This window comes from Rhinolophus hipposideros (genome assembly GCF_964194185.1).
Source record: "Rhinolophus hipposideros genome assembly, chromosome: 6".
NCBI classification, from domain to species: Eukaryota; Metazoa; Chordata; class Mammalia; order Chiroptera; family Rhinolophidae; genus Rhinolophus; species Rhinolophus hipposideros.
The window spans coordinates 54782127-54803679 of NC_138052.1; the positions used below are offsets into that span (position 1 = coordinate 54782127).

The 21553-nt window shown below is 34.1% G+C and overlaps 1 protein-coding gene across 4 annotated transcripts in view; it reads right to left on the bottom strand.

The window, feature by feature from the left end:
* Nucleotides 1-1027: 1027 nt before the first annotated feature.
* The window catches only part of CWC22 (CWC22 spliceosome associated protein homolog), a 55623-nt gene continuing 35097 nt past the window's right edge, over nt 1028-21553 (bottom strand). For 2 of the 4 annotated variants that reach the window (XM_081050731.1, XM_081050733.1), the window contains 9 exons: nt 20983-21087; nt 19592-19673; nt 16052-16112; nt 12468-12545; nt 11635-11787; nt 9418-9545; nt 7329-7430; nt 7013-7233; nt 1034-2725 (listed from right to left, as the gene is read on the bottom strand). In XM_081050731.1, coding sequence (XP_080906857.1) covers nt 2139-2725; nt 7013-7233; nt 7329-7430; nt 9418-9545; nt 11635-11787; nt 12468-12545; nt 16052-16112; nt 19592-19673; nt 20983-21087 — 1517 coding nt within the window. In that variant the 3' untranslated portion in view covers nt 1034-2138. Of the gene's footprint in view, nt 2726-7012; nt 7234-7328; nt 7431-8526; nt 8605-9417; nt 9546-11634; nt 11788-12467; nt 12546-16051; nt 16113-19591; nt 19674-20982; nt 21088-21553 lie in introns of those variants that run through there. The other 2 variants (XM_081050732.1, XR_013993484.1) reach the window with 2 other exon arrangements.

The following is a 21553-nucleotide window of genomic DNA, read 5'->3' on the forward strand; positions in this document are numbered from 1 at the left end:
CAGACAGTGCATGTGCAAACATCGTTTCTGAGGCAGAAATGTTACCACACAGGCAGAACAGTCCAACACCCTACTCACCGGGTCCCGACGTGAGGCGCTTACACTCAAATCCTTCTGCTTGAAGGCTGTTGGGAGTTCTGTTAACTACTCTTGTTAAGAGTAAACAATTTAGTAAGGAGCAAAACCATCCAAATAAGTAGACTAGGAAATGTTAACAAAAATTTCCAGGCAATATTTACTATAAATAAGTCTTTGCCTCAGCCGCTGCTTCTGCCTTGGTTCCGCTCGCAGCAATAGACAGGGCACAAGCCCTCACTTCCTTCATTTACCTGGGCAAACATCACCTCATCAATCTTCTCTGACCTTCCTATGTAAAATTACCCCTCCCTCCCCACACACACCAGTATCACACATTCTCTCCTTTCATTGCTTTCCTTTTCTTCAGAGCACTTATCACCACTGGATGTATTATACATTTATTTGTTTATTATCTTTTACCACTCTCCCTCCCAACTATATATAATATAAGCTCCATAAGAATTGACACTTTGTTTTGTTCATTGTTTTATCTCCAGTTCCTAGAACAGGCCTGGGCACATAGTAGAAGCTAAATAAATATTTGTTACATTTAAAAAATTCCACTGTAGTAACTCTTTAAAGTCTTAAGTACTCAATAAAAAGAATGGTTTCCCATTTTTACATTTAGGAAAGAAAATATGAACTAAGGTTAAAGAGAAGAAAATAAAATTTCCAGTCCATTGTGTTTTCCTTATTACCACCCCTTAAAATAGTGTTCAGTTATAAAAATAATCTCTCATTTGTTTCCTTTAGGGCTCATAGCCTATGTGCCCATTAAATCCAATTTGCTGAGCTTCCTAGTTCTGTGACAAGCACTATATCCACAATGGTCCCTTCTAATTAACAACTCACTACACCTTCTAACCACACAACAGGGGAAAACACTAAAAAGAATTTTTCGAAGATGCCATATTCAATTAATACTTTTTTTGGAGGGGGGCAAGGAGGTGGGAGGAGAGGATATTTCTTTATTTACATGGACTTTATTACTTATACTCAAATTTTTAAGCAACAAAAATAGAAAACAGTTCAAATCAGTGTGTGCCTGAAAGTCAAACATTAAGATGGTGGTCCCATTATTCTTGAACCCAGACATCGACTAAAATGGATCTGATATACTTTTAAAGTGAACAAGCACAAGTAGTCTATTTAGTAAGTAGGGTTAAATGTCTGTCAGCAGATCTAAAATTTCAGAGGTAATATTTTATTTCAAAAGTAATAAATAATATGGTCACATGATAACTGGTGATAGTTACAATGATGGAAACTTAGAATTCTTATAAAAATTGGAATTATTTCACAGTTCGGCTGTTCACATTGTATGTTTTCCAGTGACCTGTTATGGCAAATTTAAAAATTAAATACATATTAATTCACCAATGATATAACTTGAAGGCTGAGAAAAAGCACTAATCACAAAGAATTTCAATTAAACATTAATCTAGCAGTCCAGAGAGAAATGCTATCAATGAGAGAAGACCTAATTATAAATAACATAGCTGTGTATCTGTTTAAAAACTAATACACATTAAGCTTCACCAAAACACTTGTGAAAAAAATTATACATACCTCTTTTGTTCAAGACATAATATGAAACTTGAAATAATTCCTCTACTTTAAAAAAAAGGTGACTCCTAAAAAAGGTTCAGAGCATCTCATTAACAAAGCAAAAACACTAAACTGAAGTGGTTCATTTATTTTGGTCTTCAGTTACAAATGAAAAGCTAGTAATGCATTATAATAATTCTATGAACTGGAAACATCAGAAAACACTTTTGTCAATGAAAAAAATCACTGATTTAATGAGCATTTGACCATTTTATTACCAAAATATAAGCAAGAATTACATGCCTCTCTGGTGAAAACTTTTCAAATAATTTTATGTGGAGGGCCTTGAGAAGTATGTTATATAAAACATGTTAAAATGACAACATTTTTAAATGTACAAATACAAACCAGTACTTTATACAAGAATTGTCTATAAAGTTCGTTAATCAATGTAGAAAATAATTTGTTTCAACTGAATATAAGGCATGTTCAGTTTCTGCAATTTTACACAATTATTTTTTTTGCTTTGTTGGAGACTTTTCTCTTCGCTGGTCCTGATTTTTCTTTGACTCTCTGGATTGTTCAGAGTACCTGCTAGATTTTTCCCATCGCCTCTCAGCACCATTCTGGTACCTATCCTCATCGCTTCTAGAGCTTGAATGTTTTCTATTTTTTTCTCGTGACTTTGATCTATCTTTTCTTCTAGAGTTTTCACTGTCCTTATTTCGGTGTCTGTGCTCATTTTCAGAAAAAGAATTTCTTCTCTCTCCTCTCTTCTTTTTGGGATCACCATGCTTATTTTCCAAATCTAGGTGCGTTTCTTGGTTTCTGTCACTCATGACTCTACTGTAGCTATTTCGTTCGAAAGGAACACCTCTGTCGGAAGTGTACTTTGTTATGGGATCTCTCCAATTTGGATCTCTTGAATTTTTATCTCTGTGTTTTTCTGATCTTCTTTCTCTTTCAGTCCTTGTTTCTTGGTACCTTTGCTCTGGCCTTCTTTCTTCTTGTATCCTATCATTTATTTGCTGTTTTCTAATCAATTTATCTACTTCTTTACTTCTGGTGTTCCCTTGTACCTTCTTTCTTGTATTTTTAGCTGCACATGTAAAATGAAATATAGTTAGCCTTACTTTTAATCTAATTTCATAATTAAACAATCACATTTACTAATTCAGATAAACTGGATGCAAAGCTAAATTGACTGAATGAAAAGTGTGACAGAACGTTTCACAAAAATGTGTAATTTTTAAGAGTATACAATATATTGGCATTAGTTACCAAAGTACTGTTTTAATCCTTAGATTCAAAACAATGAATAAGAACTTTAAATAATTATGGCTAATGTTGTGAAATTTTTTATGGAGTGACTAACATGGTACATTTCCATTTACAAATTTTATTCAAAAACAATAAATTGCAGTCCATATGCATTATGTCATATGAAGTATTTTGTCAGATCCGGTACATAATCAAAATACAGTGATCAAACAATGCCAGAAACATCACTTCCTAAAGGTGGGGGGGGGGGGGCTAAAATGACTGGGTTTGCTTAACATGAACATATGTACTTCAAATAAAAATTTCCTACAGAAACCACAGTTTTACTATCCAGTGCTATTAGAGAAGCACCAACGGCACCAGTGGGAGAAGCTATGTCAAGATATATAATCGTAGGTTTTATGAGAGCCCGAAGCCATGATTCCTGAGAAAACTCTTCTAAAAAGGCCTTGAACAATTTAATTTTACTGATATAATCACAAATATAAAAATTAATTACAGTGAAATAACTTACCATCTTGAGCTATGAAACAAATTTATCATTTTATTTATAGTGTTATTTAGTTTGGGTACATAAATCAAAGGTGCTGAGATGAGCAAAATTTTTGTTGAATTCATGTGTACATAGAAAGAAGGAAATAGGGTAGCAAACTACCTACTCTTTATCTTACCACCATTCAGGTCTCACTGTACCAACCTGTACTTCTGCCAAATGCCTACCCTGGGTAGAGTCCGTTGGTTTTCCACTAAGGACTTATTTCTTGGGCTCCTCACAAGCAGCTCAGCTGAGCTGAAGCTCCCCAAGAAGAAACCATCTGGCTCTGCGCTAATCAATGTCTCCCTGACCCTACTCTGCGCCGCTCACAGTGTTTTGTTCACACTAAAACACGAGCCATATAATACATGCAATCTCCTCTCTCTTTGGTGTCTGCTTTACAATTTTCTAATTTCGGGGCAGCTCGTACTGCTTTTATGCTATTTGATATTTTATTAATAAAATGGAAAGCTCTCTACTGCAATTGCATGATGACGCAAATTAATTTTGAATCAGCAAGCTTCCTTATTGCAGAAATTCATGCTGTGTTATCATCTGTTCTCAAAACAGATATCACGAAATAACAAATTCTTTAGAATAAAAGAGGTGAATGTTAAATGAACAATGTTAGCATATTTCAATTCAGAAAGACTTCCTGGGAGCAAATGGAATCTTGCTCTAATAGTACAAAACACTGAGAGTCCACAGTTCTGGCTGTCACAAAGTATATAAAACATTCTGAAGTGTAACAAGCCAGGGAAGAAGAGTGAAAAGATCAGGTTCCCAACCAACCAAGGCTACAGGGAAAAGTGCTCCCTTTCTGAAATATGCATTGAAAAAAACAAATGATATGAATTTTACACAATTAGACTATCTCTTATACAGAATAAAATACTATGGTGAAAGAAAGCAGAGCTGATCGTGGGGAAAACAACAGAGACTTTTGTAGAAAATGGCACATTTGAAAAAAAAAAAACTTTACTACAGACTTCCAAGCAGAATGGACAAGGCTGTAGAAGACCAGTGCTCTTACTGAAAACAACTATAAATGCTGTATAAAAATTTAAAATCTTCTGCTTAAGGGTACTAAAGGTCTGGAACAACTTGAGATGCTATAAAGGAAGGCAGAGCTCAAGGAAATGGACAGGGGGTATGTCAAAAGAGCAAGGAGACTACGTGAAGGAACTCCTAATTGCAAAGGCTGAAATGATCTGAACAACAAAATACGTGACAGTATTGGACTTTAACCCATAAGATAAATATTCATGAGTCCACAATGATAAAATATATAATTAAATTAATAAATAATGGGGATGGGCCCAACTCTTCTTACAGAAGAAACTGAATTAGTTTATGTAGAAGAGACAAATAGACAGGTCACCATTTGGCAAACGCCACAGTCATAAGTGTTGCAGACAAGATATAAAGAGAGACACAAAAATAGGAAAGTGAAAGTTAGAGGAGAAAAAGGGAAATTTGCATAGAATCAGATCATCTCCCTACAAGGTATTAATACACAGAGAAAAATAGTTTCAATGAACAAATCCAGTAGACATTACCTGACCAGGTGATCAAAGTGATGTCACCAATACGACATATTGATATTATGAACTCCTTGATAAGAGGCACTAAGAACACGTGGATTTTATGGTATTCTGGCTTAAAATGCATAACCCATTCAAATCAAGAGAAAATATCAGACACATATCCATACTGAAGGACACTACAACTAAGTGACCAGAGGATTTAAAAAGTGTCAAAGCCATTAAAAACAAGGAAAGTCTAAGAGAAACTATCACAGGCTGTAGAAAAATAAGAAGAAATGCAATTAAATGCTAAGATCCTGGAACAAGAAAAAGGATGTTAGTGGAAACACTGGTAAAATGCAAGTAAGATTCTATTGTTCGGTTAATTGTATTGTTCAAATGTAAATTTCCTGGTTTTGATAAGTGAATTATGGTTGTGCAAGACACTAACATTAGGGGAAGTTGGGTGAGAGCAATATGGGAATTCTCTGTACTATTTTTGCAATTTTCTTATGACTTAAAAATTAAATAAAATAAAAAATCAAAATCAAAAGTAAAAAAATTAAGGCATCAGAGAGCTGGCAAAAAAAAAAAAAAAAAAAAAAGGGCAAGTAGGGCTAAGATTTAAGAAAAGGCAGAACCACAGAGGTAAACTGACATTATATTGCTACCCTGTCCCTGGGAGCACCTGCTGATGCAGAGACCAGCAGAGCTCCGGCAGCCTGGCAGGGCTGGAGAGACAAGGATGGGATTAGCTATTTGTAACACACACACACCAAAAGATACACATCCAGACTACATAAAGAACTCCTAGAAATCAACAGAAAAGACAACTTAATTTTAAAAATGGGCAAAGACTTGAACAGTTACTTAACAAAAAGAAAATTTCCAAATGGCCAATAATAAAATGGTGCTCACCTTCAGTAGAGATCAAGAAAATGCAAATTAAAACCACAATGCAATACCTTTACACATCGATCAGAATGGCTAAAATGAAAACAATGGTCAATTAAGAGTGTTAGTGAGGAGAGGAGCTATGGGAACTCTGATACATGGCTGATGGGGGCGTGAATTACAGTCACCACTTGGAAACCTCTTTGACAGTAGCTACTAAAGCTAAATATACATTTAGCTTCAACCCAGTGATTCTACCTCTAGGTACATACCCAACAGAAATGTATATATGTCCTTACACACACACACATACGTACACACACAAACACACACGCGCACACATGCATACAGTCACCAGAAGATATGTACAAGAGTATTCACGTATTCATGAGAACAGTAACTATAAACCTAAACTGCAAATGAGTAAAAAGAATGTTAAATAGACTGGTATATTCATATAGTGGAAAATTGTACAGCAAGAAGGATGAATGAAGTAAATGCAATAATATGGATGAATCTCACAAAAATAACTTTGAAAGATACACATAAAGGAGTTCCTGCATATGCGTACGACTATAAAGTAAAGAACAGGCAAAACTACTTTATGATAGAGTTACGAGTCAGAATAGTAGCTGCCGTGCGGTGGCACATGGGAGGGGCAGTACCGGGGAGAGGGAACAAGGACACCGGGGGTAGTTCTTGTTCTGGGAGCTAGCTACATGGATGTGCTCTCGTTATGAAAATGTACACAGCTTACACTTATGAGGTACACACTAAATGTGTGATACATGTCAATAACTAACAAACCTTCACTATTAAAAGTAAAAACTAAAATTTCTTGAAAATATCAACACCCAGAAAGCTCCTGAAAACTAGGTTGTAGATACTATCAATGGTATTTCAGTCATCATTCAAATAAGTATTTGCCAATGAAATATCCTCATGTCTATGAAAAGTCTTCCAAAAGGTACTTTTAGCATTGTACATGTTTTAATTCACTCAGACTGCAACAGTGATAGATGATAATTTATATTATTAATTGTGGTTTTTAAACAATTAAATCCCAGAATAAATAAAACCTGAAATTATTGTGTTCTCTCATTGTAAGCATCACCAGCGCGATCGATTATAAGTAAGTTAGTTTCAATACCTGAGGCAGAGCTCTGACTACTGGTGGCTGAAGAGTCACTCTCTTCGCTGGAAGATTCTGGGCTGCTGTCACTGCTATCCGAATCAGAGGCAGAGGAGTCAGACTCTGAAGAGGAGGACCCGGAAGAGGAAGAAGAGGGGGAGGACTTATTTGGCTCAACCTCCGGTTTCTGTGCCACGATGACCTTTGGTGTATTTTTGAGATGCTCACGTAATTCATCCCTAATCAAAAATATAATCTCTGTTAGATTTTGCTTAGAAGGCAACTGTGAGATAACTTTATAAACTGAAAATAAAATTCTGAAAATGATCCTTACGTTAAACCTCCGAGACCTATAGAGGTAAAAAAGTTGATGGCAAACCGAGTGTTCCTGGGATTATCTCGGGGTAACAATCCTTCAAAGAATGGCTGTAGGGTTCTAAAAAAAAAGAAAAAAAGAAAAAATGAATAAAAAGAGAATGGATTGCTTAAAGATAAAAAGGCAAAGTTCTTATACAGTAAGTTTTCAGATTTTCTATGTATTAAATTAGTAAATAAAATACAACCGAGTAAAGGATTTATATAATTTATTAGGTTAGGCTACATGCTATACAAATGAAATGAGTAGGGTCAAGTAATAATTTAGTAAACTTAATTTCTGTAATTATACAACAGAGGGAGGAGGTCTTTAAAAACTTTTATACACATACCACACACATACACAGAGAATAGATATGTGTATAGAACATATGCAAACATATCAATGTACCTATGTATATACAGAGGGTGCCAAAAAAACGTATACACATTTGAAGGAAAACACTATATTAAATTGTAATGCTCAATACCACATATACCGATAGCAAACAATGAATACAAGTCATGTGTATACATTTTTTGGCACCCCTGGCATATTGTATGTGAATGTATACTGTATATATACAGAAAAGTAAAAAAATCCTCCTGGTGTGTGTGTATACACAGCGGGTGCCAAAACACTATACACATTTTAAAAAAGGAAAAAACTGTATTAAAATTATAATATACACCGATAACAAAAGACGAATACAAGTCATGTTTGACTTCTGCAATTTTAAGAGGTAATCAAGGTGGTTACCATCAGCGTGATTTTAATACAGTTTTCCTTTCTTAAAATGTGTATACATTTTTTGGCATCCTTTGTATGTATGCATGTGTATGTATATACACACACACACAGACACACACACACACACACACACAGCACTGCGAGGCACTGGGGAGCGGCGGGGGAAGCAGCAAACAAAAGGGAGAAATCATGAATGAAGATTACATAGAATTATTACTTCTAGGGAGGGAAACAAAAAACATTAACTATACAATGTGGTTTTGGACATGTGGTTTTCAGTGCCACACTGAATGATTAACTAGAAGTTAGGAAAAACTGTTTCATAGAAAAGGTGACAAATAAGATGATTAATAAGAGTTTGCAGGACAGAACACAAGAGGGATTCCCAGCTCTGGAAATCGAGGTAAGGAGGCTGAATGAGCCAGACCTGCGTAGCCAGCTGGGCAGTGCTGGTGTGGCTGGAGCGCAGCTTGCTGGCCTGGAGACGGCTCATGACTAGCTGAGCCTGGTAAAGCAGACAGGACCCATTAAGTACAGAAAGCCAAGGGAAGAGGATGGAACAGCACAGGGAGAGCACACAGAAGTTGACACTGGGCGAACACTGGGGAGAGGCAGGCTCAGGAGATGACAGAAGATGACAGACTGAGAAGAGTAACGTAGAACGACAAGAAAGTGAGGAGCCACTGTGGTCAGCTGTAAAGTGAGGCCGACAAGTCAAGGGGCCTGAGGACTGAGAAACAATACATGAGATGTGGCGGGTAGTCACTAAGAAATTTGAAAGGATAATTTCAGGAGTGTGAATGGAATAGAAGCCAACGTGAGTGACCATGGGCAATCTGAATAAATAGGAAATAACAAAGCTGGAATAGATTATATACTAGTCCTGGAACAAGACCCTAGTTCTGTGTAATAATCTGATCAATCACATGACATATTCATCTGTATATATTCACAATTGTCCATTGATAATAAAAAATTAATCAGCACTCCAAGGCTCCAAATGAGGGTAAAAATGAAAATAAAAGTATAAATACTCATCACTGGAGAACTCCGGTGAGCATGCAAAAATGATTTTCTGTGTTTTAACTAAATTAAAAGCAGCATCAATTCTGTGTTTTCTCTACTGAATTAAAAAGCATCATTAGAAACTGCATGCTGTGCTGGGACGCAGAATATGAGATCTGGGGTAGTAACTAACGAATGAAGCAAGTCCTAGGGGCTTAACTCTTGTTTTTACAACCAAGGGTAGACATGTCACTAAAGTGAAAGAAAACACCTGAGGACAGTAAAAAAGAAAAGTGCATAATGACAAACTTACTCATCCTTTAATCTTGCATTAAGTTTAGGAAGCCCCATGTATTCACACAGTTCTTGGAAAAATATTTTAACAAAAATTCTGCTGGACGATGTAGTGGTTTCTTCACTCAGCTTTATACATTCAAGAACCTGAAAAATAAAATGCAAAAAGACAATTTAATTTTTTTCAAAAGACAAGACAAAGTGACCAACATATATAATATCTCTGAGTTTCTCTTGAAATTAAGATTTAGTCTCATCTTCAATCAGAATTATCTCTGAATATCTTCCCTTGTGCTGATATATATCATTTCTTGGCAAAGTTTAAGACTAGTTTCTATGCTAATTTTCAAAATGTTAAGATGCTATAGAAATAAAGTTCGTTCTCTTTGTTGAGCAATGTGTTTTTTATAGCAGGGATATATTCTGCCTTGACTGTATAATGTTGAAGCAAAGATATCTAGCTCCTAAACTTCACTCATCAAAATGTGGGTATATGATGGTTTGGGGCAAAATGCCACTTAGAGCATTAGGCTATAGTTTTGTATAGCACATATAAACACGATAAGGATAAAGACAGAAAGAGTGATGGCTTGTTCTGAATACTAAGATTGAGACATAAAAACTGAAACGAATAGGGAGATGTTTTAGGGCAAATAATAATAAAAAAAAAAAGAACAACCTCCAGTTTGTTATGTGTTTCACGAGTCCATTTGCTTTCATTGTTTAAAATTTTAGTTTCATCTCCCCAAAGAGGGGAAAAAAGAAGAAAAATATGATTTGGCTCCTACGCTAGCTTACAAAATGCCTATTAATGCAGCTGGGCATGCTTAGTACTTAAAATATCACAAAAATCTATCCAACATTTATAAGCTCAATGATGTTGCTTCGTTCTACCATTAGCTTGCACTATTCTACAATGTGATCCTCTTCTTTCTTCCTTTCCTCCGGTATGCAATTTCTTTCTTTGCTTTTTTTTGAATTACTTCAGCAACGTTGCTTTTCTTATAACCTATCACTTTTTATTCTGTATTACTGCTATGTATTACTCAGCTATGTATTACTTTGCTCTTCTAACTTACACGGTAAGTTCCTTGAAAGCATGGACCATATATAATTCACTGAGGATTCCCAGTATCTTTCTCAGTAACTGGGTATATAGTTGGTGGCTAAATAAATGGTGTTGAACGAACAGAAGTTGTATAATAAATGCCAGCTTAATGAATGCATTACAAATACCAACTAATACAGCGCACATATCCTCATCAAGAATCTTCCCCTGTGCTAACTATGACTACAAGAACTCCTCCCTATCTCTTAACCAAATTCAATGTCTGCTAAAAAGAACACATTCTAAGACAATCACCTTTCTCATGTCCTAACTAGAAGAAACACTGATAGTCCCTCAGAAACTAAGCAGTAACTCAGAGATGCATAACCACAAAACTATTGGTATATATTAATATAAGTGTACACATGTGTGTATGCACAGACTATAAAAATCTGTATTCTTGGGGTGGGGCCGGCTCAGTGGCGCAGGCGGTTGGAGCCCCATGCTCCTAACTCCGAAGGCTGCCGGTTCGATTCCCACATGGGCCAGTGGGCTCTCAACCCCAAGGTTGCCAGTTAGATTCCTCGAATCCCGCAAGGGATGGTGGGCAATGCCCTCCTGCAACTAAAAATTGAACATGGCACCTTGAACTGAGCTGCCGCTGAGCTTCCGGATGGCTCAGTTGGTTGGAGCGCATCCTCTCAACCACAAGGTTGCCGGTTCGACTCCCGCAAGGGATGGTGGGCTGTGCCCCCTGAAACTAGAAAATGGCAACTGGACATAGAGCTGAGCTGCAACCCTCCACAACTAAAACTGAAAGGACAACTTGAGGCTGAACAGCAACCTCCACAACTAAGATTGAAAGGATAACACACCATTTATTTAAAAAAAAAAAAATCTGTAATCTTTTCTCTGAAAATACTCATAGCAATCACTATTAAAAAGTACTGTGATGTTTGGACTGTTAATATCATCTAGGATGGTACTTTTTACACTCATGCACTATTTACTTAGCTTTTGATCCCATTTTATATGAACATAACCTCAAAGATAGCCATTATAGTAAAAGTTTGCTGCACATTTCATTTTAAAGTACATTTCCCACATAGGAAAAGTATGGCTCTATTATACTTAATACAAATCTGAGCATAATAGGGGATTAGGAAGGAAGTATAAACATTTACTTACACTCCATGGAAGTGAGTCAGTGTATAGAAGGTGAGCAAACATCTTAGCAACATTTCTCAATTTGTTTGTTTCCAAGCGATGGATGGTATCATATTGTTCTTTGAATATACTTTCAAAGGATTCCATGTATTCCTTTTTTAGCATGCAAAATCGCTAATAAATTACAAAACTGAATGTCAATACCATTAAAAATTGCCTATTAATACCATTATGAGCATATTAAATCCTTCTAAATTTGTTGAATCAGAAAAAATACGTATTTTGTGTATCACATCAATCTTTTGGTGCTGTATGATGAGATGCTCAAAAAAGTTAATATATATCATCCCTATCTACCTGGTACTTATATACTACAATAAAATTATACAGATCATAAACAAATTATACAAATTATACAAATCATAGACAGACACATTTGTATACTATACAAATAAACTTCTCTGTGGGTTGAGTTTGGATTTAAAAATCATTTTAGCTCATGCGCTATTTGTGCTGCCTGGACATGCATTTCACTTCAGAAGCTGCTTTCAGATTTTGAGAAGATAGCATTTAATTGTCCCCTTTGGGAAATTTTTAAAATGCGTGTAGAATTTCAAAAAGTTCTGAATTAGTGGCACGCAATGGTAATGGGAAAGGAGGACAGTATGGAGAATGGAAAACCTGAGGAAGGGAAGAACAATTTACTTTTAGCAAAGATAGGTTATTATATTAGACCAGACCACAAAGCACACACATTAATTCACAATCTTCACACAATTGTTACTTAAGAATTCTTAAGAATTCCCTTAGTAATTTCATTAAATTTCAACATAAAAAATGAGGCTGGAACTCACCCCAGCTAATAAGCCAAAAAATTTCTCGTAGGTCCTTTGTTGAGCACAGCAATCAAGTATCATGTTGCAGAGCTCTTTCTATTTGGAAAACAAGTAACATTAATGATTCAAACACAATGAATCCATGCTCTATGGTAACTTATCAATATGATAGAGACTGCCTGAATTTTTAAATAAGGTTTGAAAAACACAAAACTTGCACAACTTTGTAAACTTTAGTTAGTAAGTCAAGATAAAAATTCAATCTATGTGACGCCTGTAGTTTTTAAAAGCCTTCGGTCTGGCTGACAGTTTCAATATATCATTTATGCTAATTAAATTTATTATAAAATTCTAAATTCATATAACTATGAACCACTTTAAGAAAAACTAGCATATGAAATAGATACATCAAGAAGAGATTGAATATACTATATTCTACAATGATTCTATAAAGAATTCTTTTAACGATAGATCACCAATATGATGTTTCACCAATACATCTAACAATTCAGTTAGACATCTTCCAAAGATTTAAACTGAATTATTAAGAAATATATTTAGTTAGAATGGAAAAAGCAGAACATGAATCTTTACAAAAGCATAAATAAGCACAGTTTCAATATTAGTTAAATGAGCCTCTGGTTGATTAAGAAAAAATGTATTTAAAAGAACAAAGACCTCTGTGGCTGAATTTTCTAGCCTCAAAATAAATGTTATGCCTATAGATCTGTCTATAGCTGGATCTATACAAATAGATGGAATCCTTCCATAACTGCTGGAATACATGTATTGTCCAATCAGCTATTTAAGTGCCTTGAAAACTCCTGTGACAATTCTGTTAAACTAGTAAATGCAAGAATAAATCTAGGATCAGAAAATACCATCTTCACAAATGATTTATAATTAACAAATATTATTTATTAATTCCTGAAGTAATTCTAATCAAATAAATATTGATTATAGCAATTTCATAGATGAAGAAATTCAGGCAACATGGAGAAATCAATGCAGACAAAATGAAAAAGGCACAACTTCATTCTTTCACCACTGCTGTAGAATTAACTAAATATCTTTGTCTATAAAAACACTTTTCGAAAATTTAAAATTACTTTTTTTCCAAATATAGTAACTGTATTATATTTGCTTTCTACAAACAGAAAGCAAGCCTATAAAATATAATGTACACACTCTCAGTTCATTTTTACTTGTATTTAATTTATCTTTATATCTCAATTAGCAATTTTGATATTTTGTCATATTTAATAACACAAGATGCGACCTAAATAAATATTTTTAAAAATTAGGTCAACATGTATTTACTCCATATATTTATGTGCAAGGGAGAGGAAGGGGACACCAGAGAAGCACAGAACAGACACTAGAACCCTGCTGTCCAGCATGGTAGCCCGTAGCCGCATGCAGCTATTTAAATGTAAAAGAGTTAGTATCACGAAGCTAACATTTTAGTCCCTCAGGCACAGTGGTCACAACATAAGTACTTAAAAGTCCTATGTGACTAGTGTCTACTGTACTGAATAGTGCAGAATATGAGTATTTCCAACACTGCAGAAAGTTCTATTGGACAGTGCAGCTCTAGAAGCTGATTATCTACTTATAAAACAATCTACTCAAAGGCTTCACTTCACAATGTAGGGTTATTTTCAGATGTCTTTATACTGCTAGTGTTATGTTTTTAAGATTAGTCACAAGTTGCCTCAATCAAATAAGATGTTTGTAAGTGTATAAGTTCTGAAAAGATGTAATTTGTCAAAATGTAATACAGTATTAAAAATTTAAGGAGACTTTTCTCACTTCTGCCTTATTGTGAGTTTGATATATTAAAATGCATTTTCAGCTTTTCTACCAACATTGTATTTTACAATAACAAGTTAATCAGGTTGTAAACAGTATAACATGGCAATATGCTGATAGCATTGTTAATAGTCAGCACCACTTACAAAACAAATTACTTTCTTCCCTAGACCAAATGCAATTACAAGAGTTATTCCCTGTGGCTTATAATAATTAAATATTTTAACATTTTAATTAAATATTATAGCAGTTTAGGACAGTCTTTTGAGTACATGAAAATAGATGCAGTAAGACACTCTTCCAAATGTTACTGAAATATGTTGAGGTTAGTCCTAGAACAACTATCATCTGGATTCATATTAATAAAAATGTATAATGACTTAATTATATTCCTCAAATAATGTGACAAGATCACACAGTAATTTCAGTTTCAATTATAATTTTAAAGGTTAATTCACCAACTTATTTCCTTCCAATGACAGCACATCAAGTGTATCAGAGTACAAACAGGCACACTACACTATTTTTAATACTATTATTAACACTCCTGTAAGCAAAATTTAAGAGGGGAAAAAATAATTTAATTTGAAAAGAATAGTTTCTTCTCAAAATTCTATACTATGGCATTCCAAGAAAATCTATATTTTAGAAAAAAGATTGGTAAACTTTTTCTATAAAAGGCCACATAGTAAATATTTTAGGATTTAGAAGCCATAGGTTGGAGTCTGCTGCACTGGTCAATTCTGCTGCTATAGGCCGATAGTAGCCATACACAACCAATGGGCATGGCTGTATCCCAATAAAACTTTATTTATAAAAATTGGTAGTGGTCCTGGGCCACAGTCTGCCAATTCCTGTAGGAGATCACATTTAAAGCCTTAAGACAAAGAACTTACATCTAATGGTAACTTAGCTCAGATACTCAAGAAGATCTTTTGAAGAACCAGAAACCAAACAGCCTATCAGACTCTGTGCTGGGTCTAGCACATGTAAGGCAAGGTGTGAAAAACAAAACCCTGCAAGTCTTGGCTAAGGTATCAAGCATATAAGATTTGGATGAGCAGGGAGCAACATACACAGGAGCACAACTAGAGAAAAATACCCAAAATAATCTATTCCATCCAGGCATTAGAGTTCTGTGATATTCTGAATAGTGAAGTTTATATACTGAGTAATCAGACTATGAGTCCCATGAGCTAAGAGGGGGCTAATATGTACTTTATAGATTGCTGAATCCATGATACCTTGCCCTGTACCTAACATATAAGATATACTTTGTTGAGTGAATTAATGAATGAAAAAAAGATACAGATTCTTCTATATCTAATTAATGCAATGTAACAACATATATGATGATTTTTATAATTTCTACCACAAAAGAAAACTTTAGTGCATCACGTTGATTAACCAAGTAATTCATTAAAGAACAAATTTGCTACTGTATTTAAGCAAGTGTTTGCTTTACAGGCAACCATTAAGAAATGTATGCGAAATGTAGTGATTCAGAGAGACTTCCTCCCTTTCCCACATTCCATTCAAGCAGTCGTTTAATTCACTAGAATGAGTAGCATACACGAAATAGTCCAGGACTCGTAAATTCTGAGTTATTTCAAATTTTTTGAGTTATTTTAAATTTTAGAAAATCCACATTTAAATAATAAATTTTTAGTACAAAGTTATTATTTCAATTCATGAAACCTATTAGCTGTCTTAAACATTTTTATAACCAGCATACTTCCTAATAGAAAAAAAATATATATATATGTATATATATATATATATTAACTTACTGTTTGGCTTTCAGGAAACTCCATTTTCAGCAATTTGTGAGCACATTCTTCAAAATCTAAACTGTAGACATAAAATGGTCATAATAATTAGGTGAAAAAACTCGCAGCATAGCTAAATTGTAGTAATATTTACTATCTTTTACATACAAGAATCTTACTTTAACAATTGTTTTAAATATTTTTTATTATATTTTCATATTATATTGTGTATATAAAAAAGACATAGCTCTTAACTCCACAAAGAATGAAGTACTGATACATACTACAATATGAATGAAGTACTGATACATACTACAATTGTGGAGTTAGGACATAGCTCTTAACTCCACAAAGAATGAAGTACTGATACATACTACAATATGAACCTTAAATTATGCTAAGTGAAAAAGGTCAGCCACAAAGACCACATATAGTGTGACTCCATTTATACAAAATGACCAGGATAGGCAAATCAAGAGAAAGTAGACTTAATTTTTATTTTACTGCTAACTATTTCTACTTCTCTCTAATCCAAGTCAGAAGAGGTAAAAGATGCCCCAGAAGCTCAGCATGACATGGAGTGCCTAATCACTTTTTATAAGTTTTTTTGATTCATACTCAAATACAGGACTTCTACATTAAAAAAACAAAACAAAAAACCAACAACAACAAAAACAACTAAGTATAAAAATAACAAATAACCAAACTCACAAGGAAAAATTTTGCTTTTAAAAAACATTCATATAAACTGCATTTAAAATATCTTCAACATGCTTCACCTAAGAGAATTATCAAACGCAATGTGAATTTGATTCAGAAATGTTAATATACCTGTACTTTTAGAATGTTCAAACTAGCATTCTTTTGATAACAGTAGTGTAATATAATCATCCACTGAAATACAAAGTGTGATCAAATGATACAGTGAATGTTTAAATAAATAAAAAAAAAATTATTAGTGAAAGACACATTGCCATTAATCCTCAAAATACTTCCCCTCGCTTCAAACACACTTATCCTATTGCTCTTGCCACTTTCTGCAACAATTCTGGAAGTCCTCTTTTGTAGGTGTCTTTAGTTGCACTGCCGTGGCTGCCTCGATGTCCTGAATCGATTCAAAATGTTTTCCTTTCATGGTCATTTTGACTTTGGGAAAGAGCCAGAGTCGCAAGGTGCCAGATCCAGTGAATAAGGTGGATGAGGAACATACCGTAATGTTCTTATTTGACAGAAATTGCCATCCCAGAAGCAATATGTGACACGTAGCCTTGTAATAATGGAGGATGAAATAAAGACACTCATGAAAGAAGACTTCCAGAACTACTTCAGAAAGGGGCAAGAACTATGGGATGTGTTCGAAGTGAGGGGGAGTATTTTGAGAGGGATTAATGGCAATGTGTCTTTCATTGTAATATTTTTTAAACATTCACTGTATCTCACATCTCATACGATTATGAATTTAGTTTTATCGGTCATCAGTATTCCTTAGCTTGTTATTTATTGGGTTTCATTGGGAACAACAGGGTAATAACCCAGGATGATACCAGGTAATTGAATAAAAAAAGAAAAACCTAAAATGAAAAAATTTATATCAGGAAAGGCTTTTATACGAGCTGATATTAAACAATATCTAGCACTAAGATTAAAAAATGTAACATTTTCTTTTCTAATGTATTATTTCTAAAATGTGCCTATTTATCCAGTTAAGATCCGACTACTGGCATGGTACTATGTAGTAGTCTATGTAGTTTTTTCCCTACCTAAGATTATATCGGACCACCTGCCTACATCAATAACAAAGCTCAATTAACCTAATACAATGGTGTCTATAAACTGGACATTTTATCTGTGTTGAATATTAAGATCTTCTCCTTTTATTTTCATTGAAAAATTCTGTATATAATTCTCTGTCAATATGTATTTCTTTAAGAAATATAATAATGAAAAAGAAGGGTCAAATGGAATGGGTACCAAGCCCTTGATTCATGTTACCAAAAGGCTTTCCATAAAGAAGTCTATCAGTATGTGTATCTCACCAAAATCATCATTAGTACTGAGTGCTGTTGCTTTAATAAAATAAACCACTTAAGCTGTTTTAATGAGTGATAATAGTACTTATCTACCGTGATATGTGTGACAACTAATTTTTTTACTGTTTTATAATGTAAACAGTAAATGATTCATCCATTACATGAATCTCCCAACCATGTATTTTAAATACCTTTCTGTCAAAGTCTTTGCAGTTCCTAAAATGTGTATAAGCTTTTTAAGTATACTAACCTTTGTCCTATACAAATTTTTACTAGGCATGGAGAGGCTGAGAACTCTTAATAAATGCCAACCAACACATAAGGCAGGAGTTACTGCTACAATGATTGTAATAGTGGCTGTCACCTGTCTTTTCAAGTATTTTGTGTGATTCAGAGATCATTAAGGTTAGGTCAACTTAAAAAAAAAATTGCTTTTAAATAATTATTCAAATAGTTACATTATACCTCTTCAAAGTTAATGTTAATGGCAATATTAAAGCTGCTGTTTACAATTCATTACTGTTGAATTTCTAAACAAAGATAAATGAAAGGTCAAACTAATAATAGTCATCTATAACAAAAATCTATCACCTTTCACTTTAAGTTTGCATGAAGTAACATTTAATAGTTTCTTCTCTCCTAAGAAAGGCAAAGCAATAGGTAAGGATAAACCAAAAAATTTCTAACCAACGTTTACTGTTTAACATTTCTTTTTGAAGATGAATCCAAGCCAAAAAGTTTTTAGACAGACTGAAAACAAGATGACTCTTACGTATGAGTCATTATTGTTATTACATCATACCGAATGGAAATATACAAAACCTAGTAACAAAGCAAAACAGAGAAAACAGTCCTACTTCAGTGTAAAATGTAAACATTGTGTCCACTAAATCAATAGGTTGATTCACATACTTAACAACAGATATTCAAAACATTTAACATTTTCTTTACTTTTCTTCAGAAACAAACTCAAAGACTTCAAAGAAGATAGATAGGTCTTGCTTTCGTGACAGATATAGTTCTTACTTAACATTACTTCAAAGGGCTCTAAAAACCTTCCTAAGTCGAATTTCTACTTCCATTTACATCCATCTGTACAACAAATCAGTGTCCAAAAGTTAACATAACAGTACTTCTCTCCTTAGAATCAGAATTAAAAAACAAATTAGAAAAAAATAGAATATTAAATTTCCATTACATAGTTAAATACTGTGCTAGCTCTGTAATACAGTTGTTTTCAAATTTTTATTAGTGATATCTAACTATAAGAAATGACATAGCTAAAAAAAAAAACAACAAGCCGTTTAATTATGTAACACAGTTAGACCTTCCAAATAAGTAAAAACAATTTGTTTTTGAAGCAAAGAACCAACAGTGGAGATTTATTAGCTTGGGCTTGGGATAGGGGCAAAAGCAGGTAGTTTGAGAATCCCTGAAATAGTATCAAGTTTCCTGTCATCAGATTGTAAAAGTCCCATCTCCTCGCCCATTTGTGATCAAAAGTAAGAATCAACTCAGCTAATTATCTTACCTTGATTGAATAGCAAGATAAATTGTACGACGAAACGAGACTAGATTAATTTCTGTCTTGTCATGAATAGTCACTTTTTGTCCTGAAAGAAATTAAACATAACAAAATTATGAAACTACAAAAATAAATGTCAAGATCTGAAAATGCATTTCTGTGTTAATAGTTTGCTAAATACATTTAGAATTTGAGTTGAATAACAATACTCTTTTCTACAGTGTAAATTAGTATTTGTAGAATCCAAAGTAACTATTTCAAGTCTTTTGCCATATCTTGGAGTATTTTAATTAGTTTTATTAGCTCAAAGAAGTCCAGAACCAAGCTAGGAAAACTATTTTTCTTTATGCGTGTGTCACCTGCTAATTTAGACACTAAAAAGGGCTGCACTCATGCTGTTGTTTGGTAAAACATTATTCCTAGAGTTCTAAACAGTATCTTGATAATTTGGAAGAACTATAACTTATGGGTAGAAATACAGTTTCAGAGAACACTGGATCATCATCACAGTTTGGATTAGTCCAACATAAATACGTGTACTTGTCAAAATTTTTTTTTATCTAATGCATGAAACCTTTCCTTATATTTAGTCAGTTTCTTTCGAGGAGTATTTTTGAAGGCATAAGACAAAGTAATTCTAAAATAAAATGTAGTACATGGAGTTACAAGGTATTTTAAATAAGGAAGACATTGGGAAAATTAAACTTATTTTTATAAAATACACTATAGAAGAACAATTTCACTCTAAGACAGAACTAAAATATGTTATGCCCTAAAAGAGAAAGATTTACTTTGAATATTTTCAAATACGTAATACAAGTAAATAGTGACCAGTGTATGCATGTTCTGATGTTTTCACTGAGACTCCACCAAAGCAGTGAGCTTATTTTTCTGTGAAATATAATGTAATCAAAGCTGAACAGGAAGAACATCATACCTGCTTCTGTACAAATATAGCTTTTGGCCTCCCTACTCTATTTTGCCCAAATGAACAGCAAATATCTAGTCATTCTCATCTGTCACATCAATGTCAGGGTTACATAAATGAAATGAACTCAACGTATATGCACCTTTTTCATAGTTTATAATCAAAGGCATAAAATGTCACATTAAAATTATGCTGTTAAAAATGAATTTCCTTGTTTAATATTTTTAGAGCAAGGTTTTTCAACCTTGGGAATACTGACGTTTTGGGCTGGATAAGACTTTGTTGTGGGGGGCAGTCTTGCAACTTGTAGAACGTTTAACGGCATCCCAGGCCTGCACCCACTTGCTGCCAGTAGGTAGCAACCCTCCCAACCCCCACAGATCGAGAATCACTGTTTTAGAGAATTACATTAGAATTAATTTAATTTCAGAGTATTTTACAGTTGTATTTAAATAAGCTGTACTTTTACCTTCTTCATCTTCTTCTCCTTCTTCTTCTTCTTCCTCCTCTTCCTCTTCACTGCTTCCAGCATCTTGGTCTGTGTTTGAGTCACTATCTCCTTCATCAAGAATTTCTAAAAGAACAAAGTTAAGTTTAGGAAAATACTAAAGAGCAAGTGATACACACACATCTCATTCTGAGAAGATGATTCTCAGTTCACATCCATAATGGTGTAACAGTTTGTCACCCCACAGAAATAACCACATAGGCCTCAGATGAATGCCTAGGTGGCCGGAGAGCATTACGACTAACTTGACTAGAGACAGCTGTATGTATCATTCTTCTGCCTGACAGAAGAGGGCTATAAAACAAGGAGGAGATGAAAAAGAAATAATGAAAGTTTTCCAAAAAGAGCAAGAGAACTGGAAATGTAAATCTGGAATAGAAAACAGCATATTGGAGTCACACTGTTCTTAGTTCACCATCTTAAGGAAGACAGTCTATCGTAAAAAACTAAGGCGAGATAGATACAGAAAAGAAGAATTTAGGCTAAGAATGTTCTTTGAAAGACAGAGAGAAGAAACAACTGTGTAATTTAG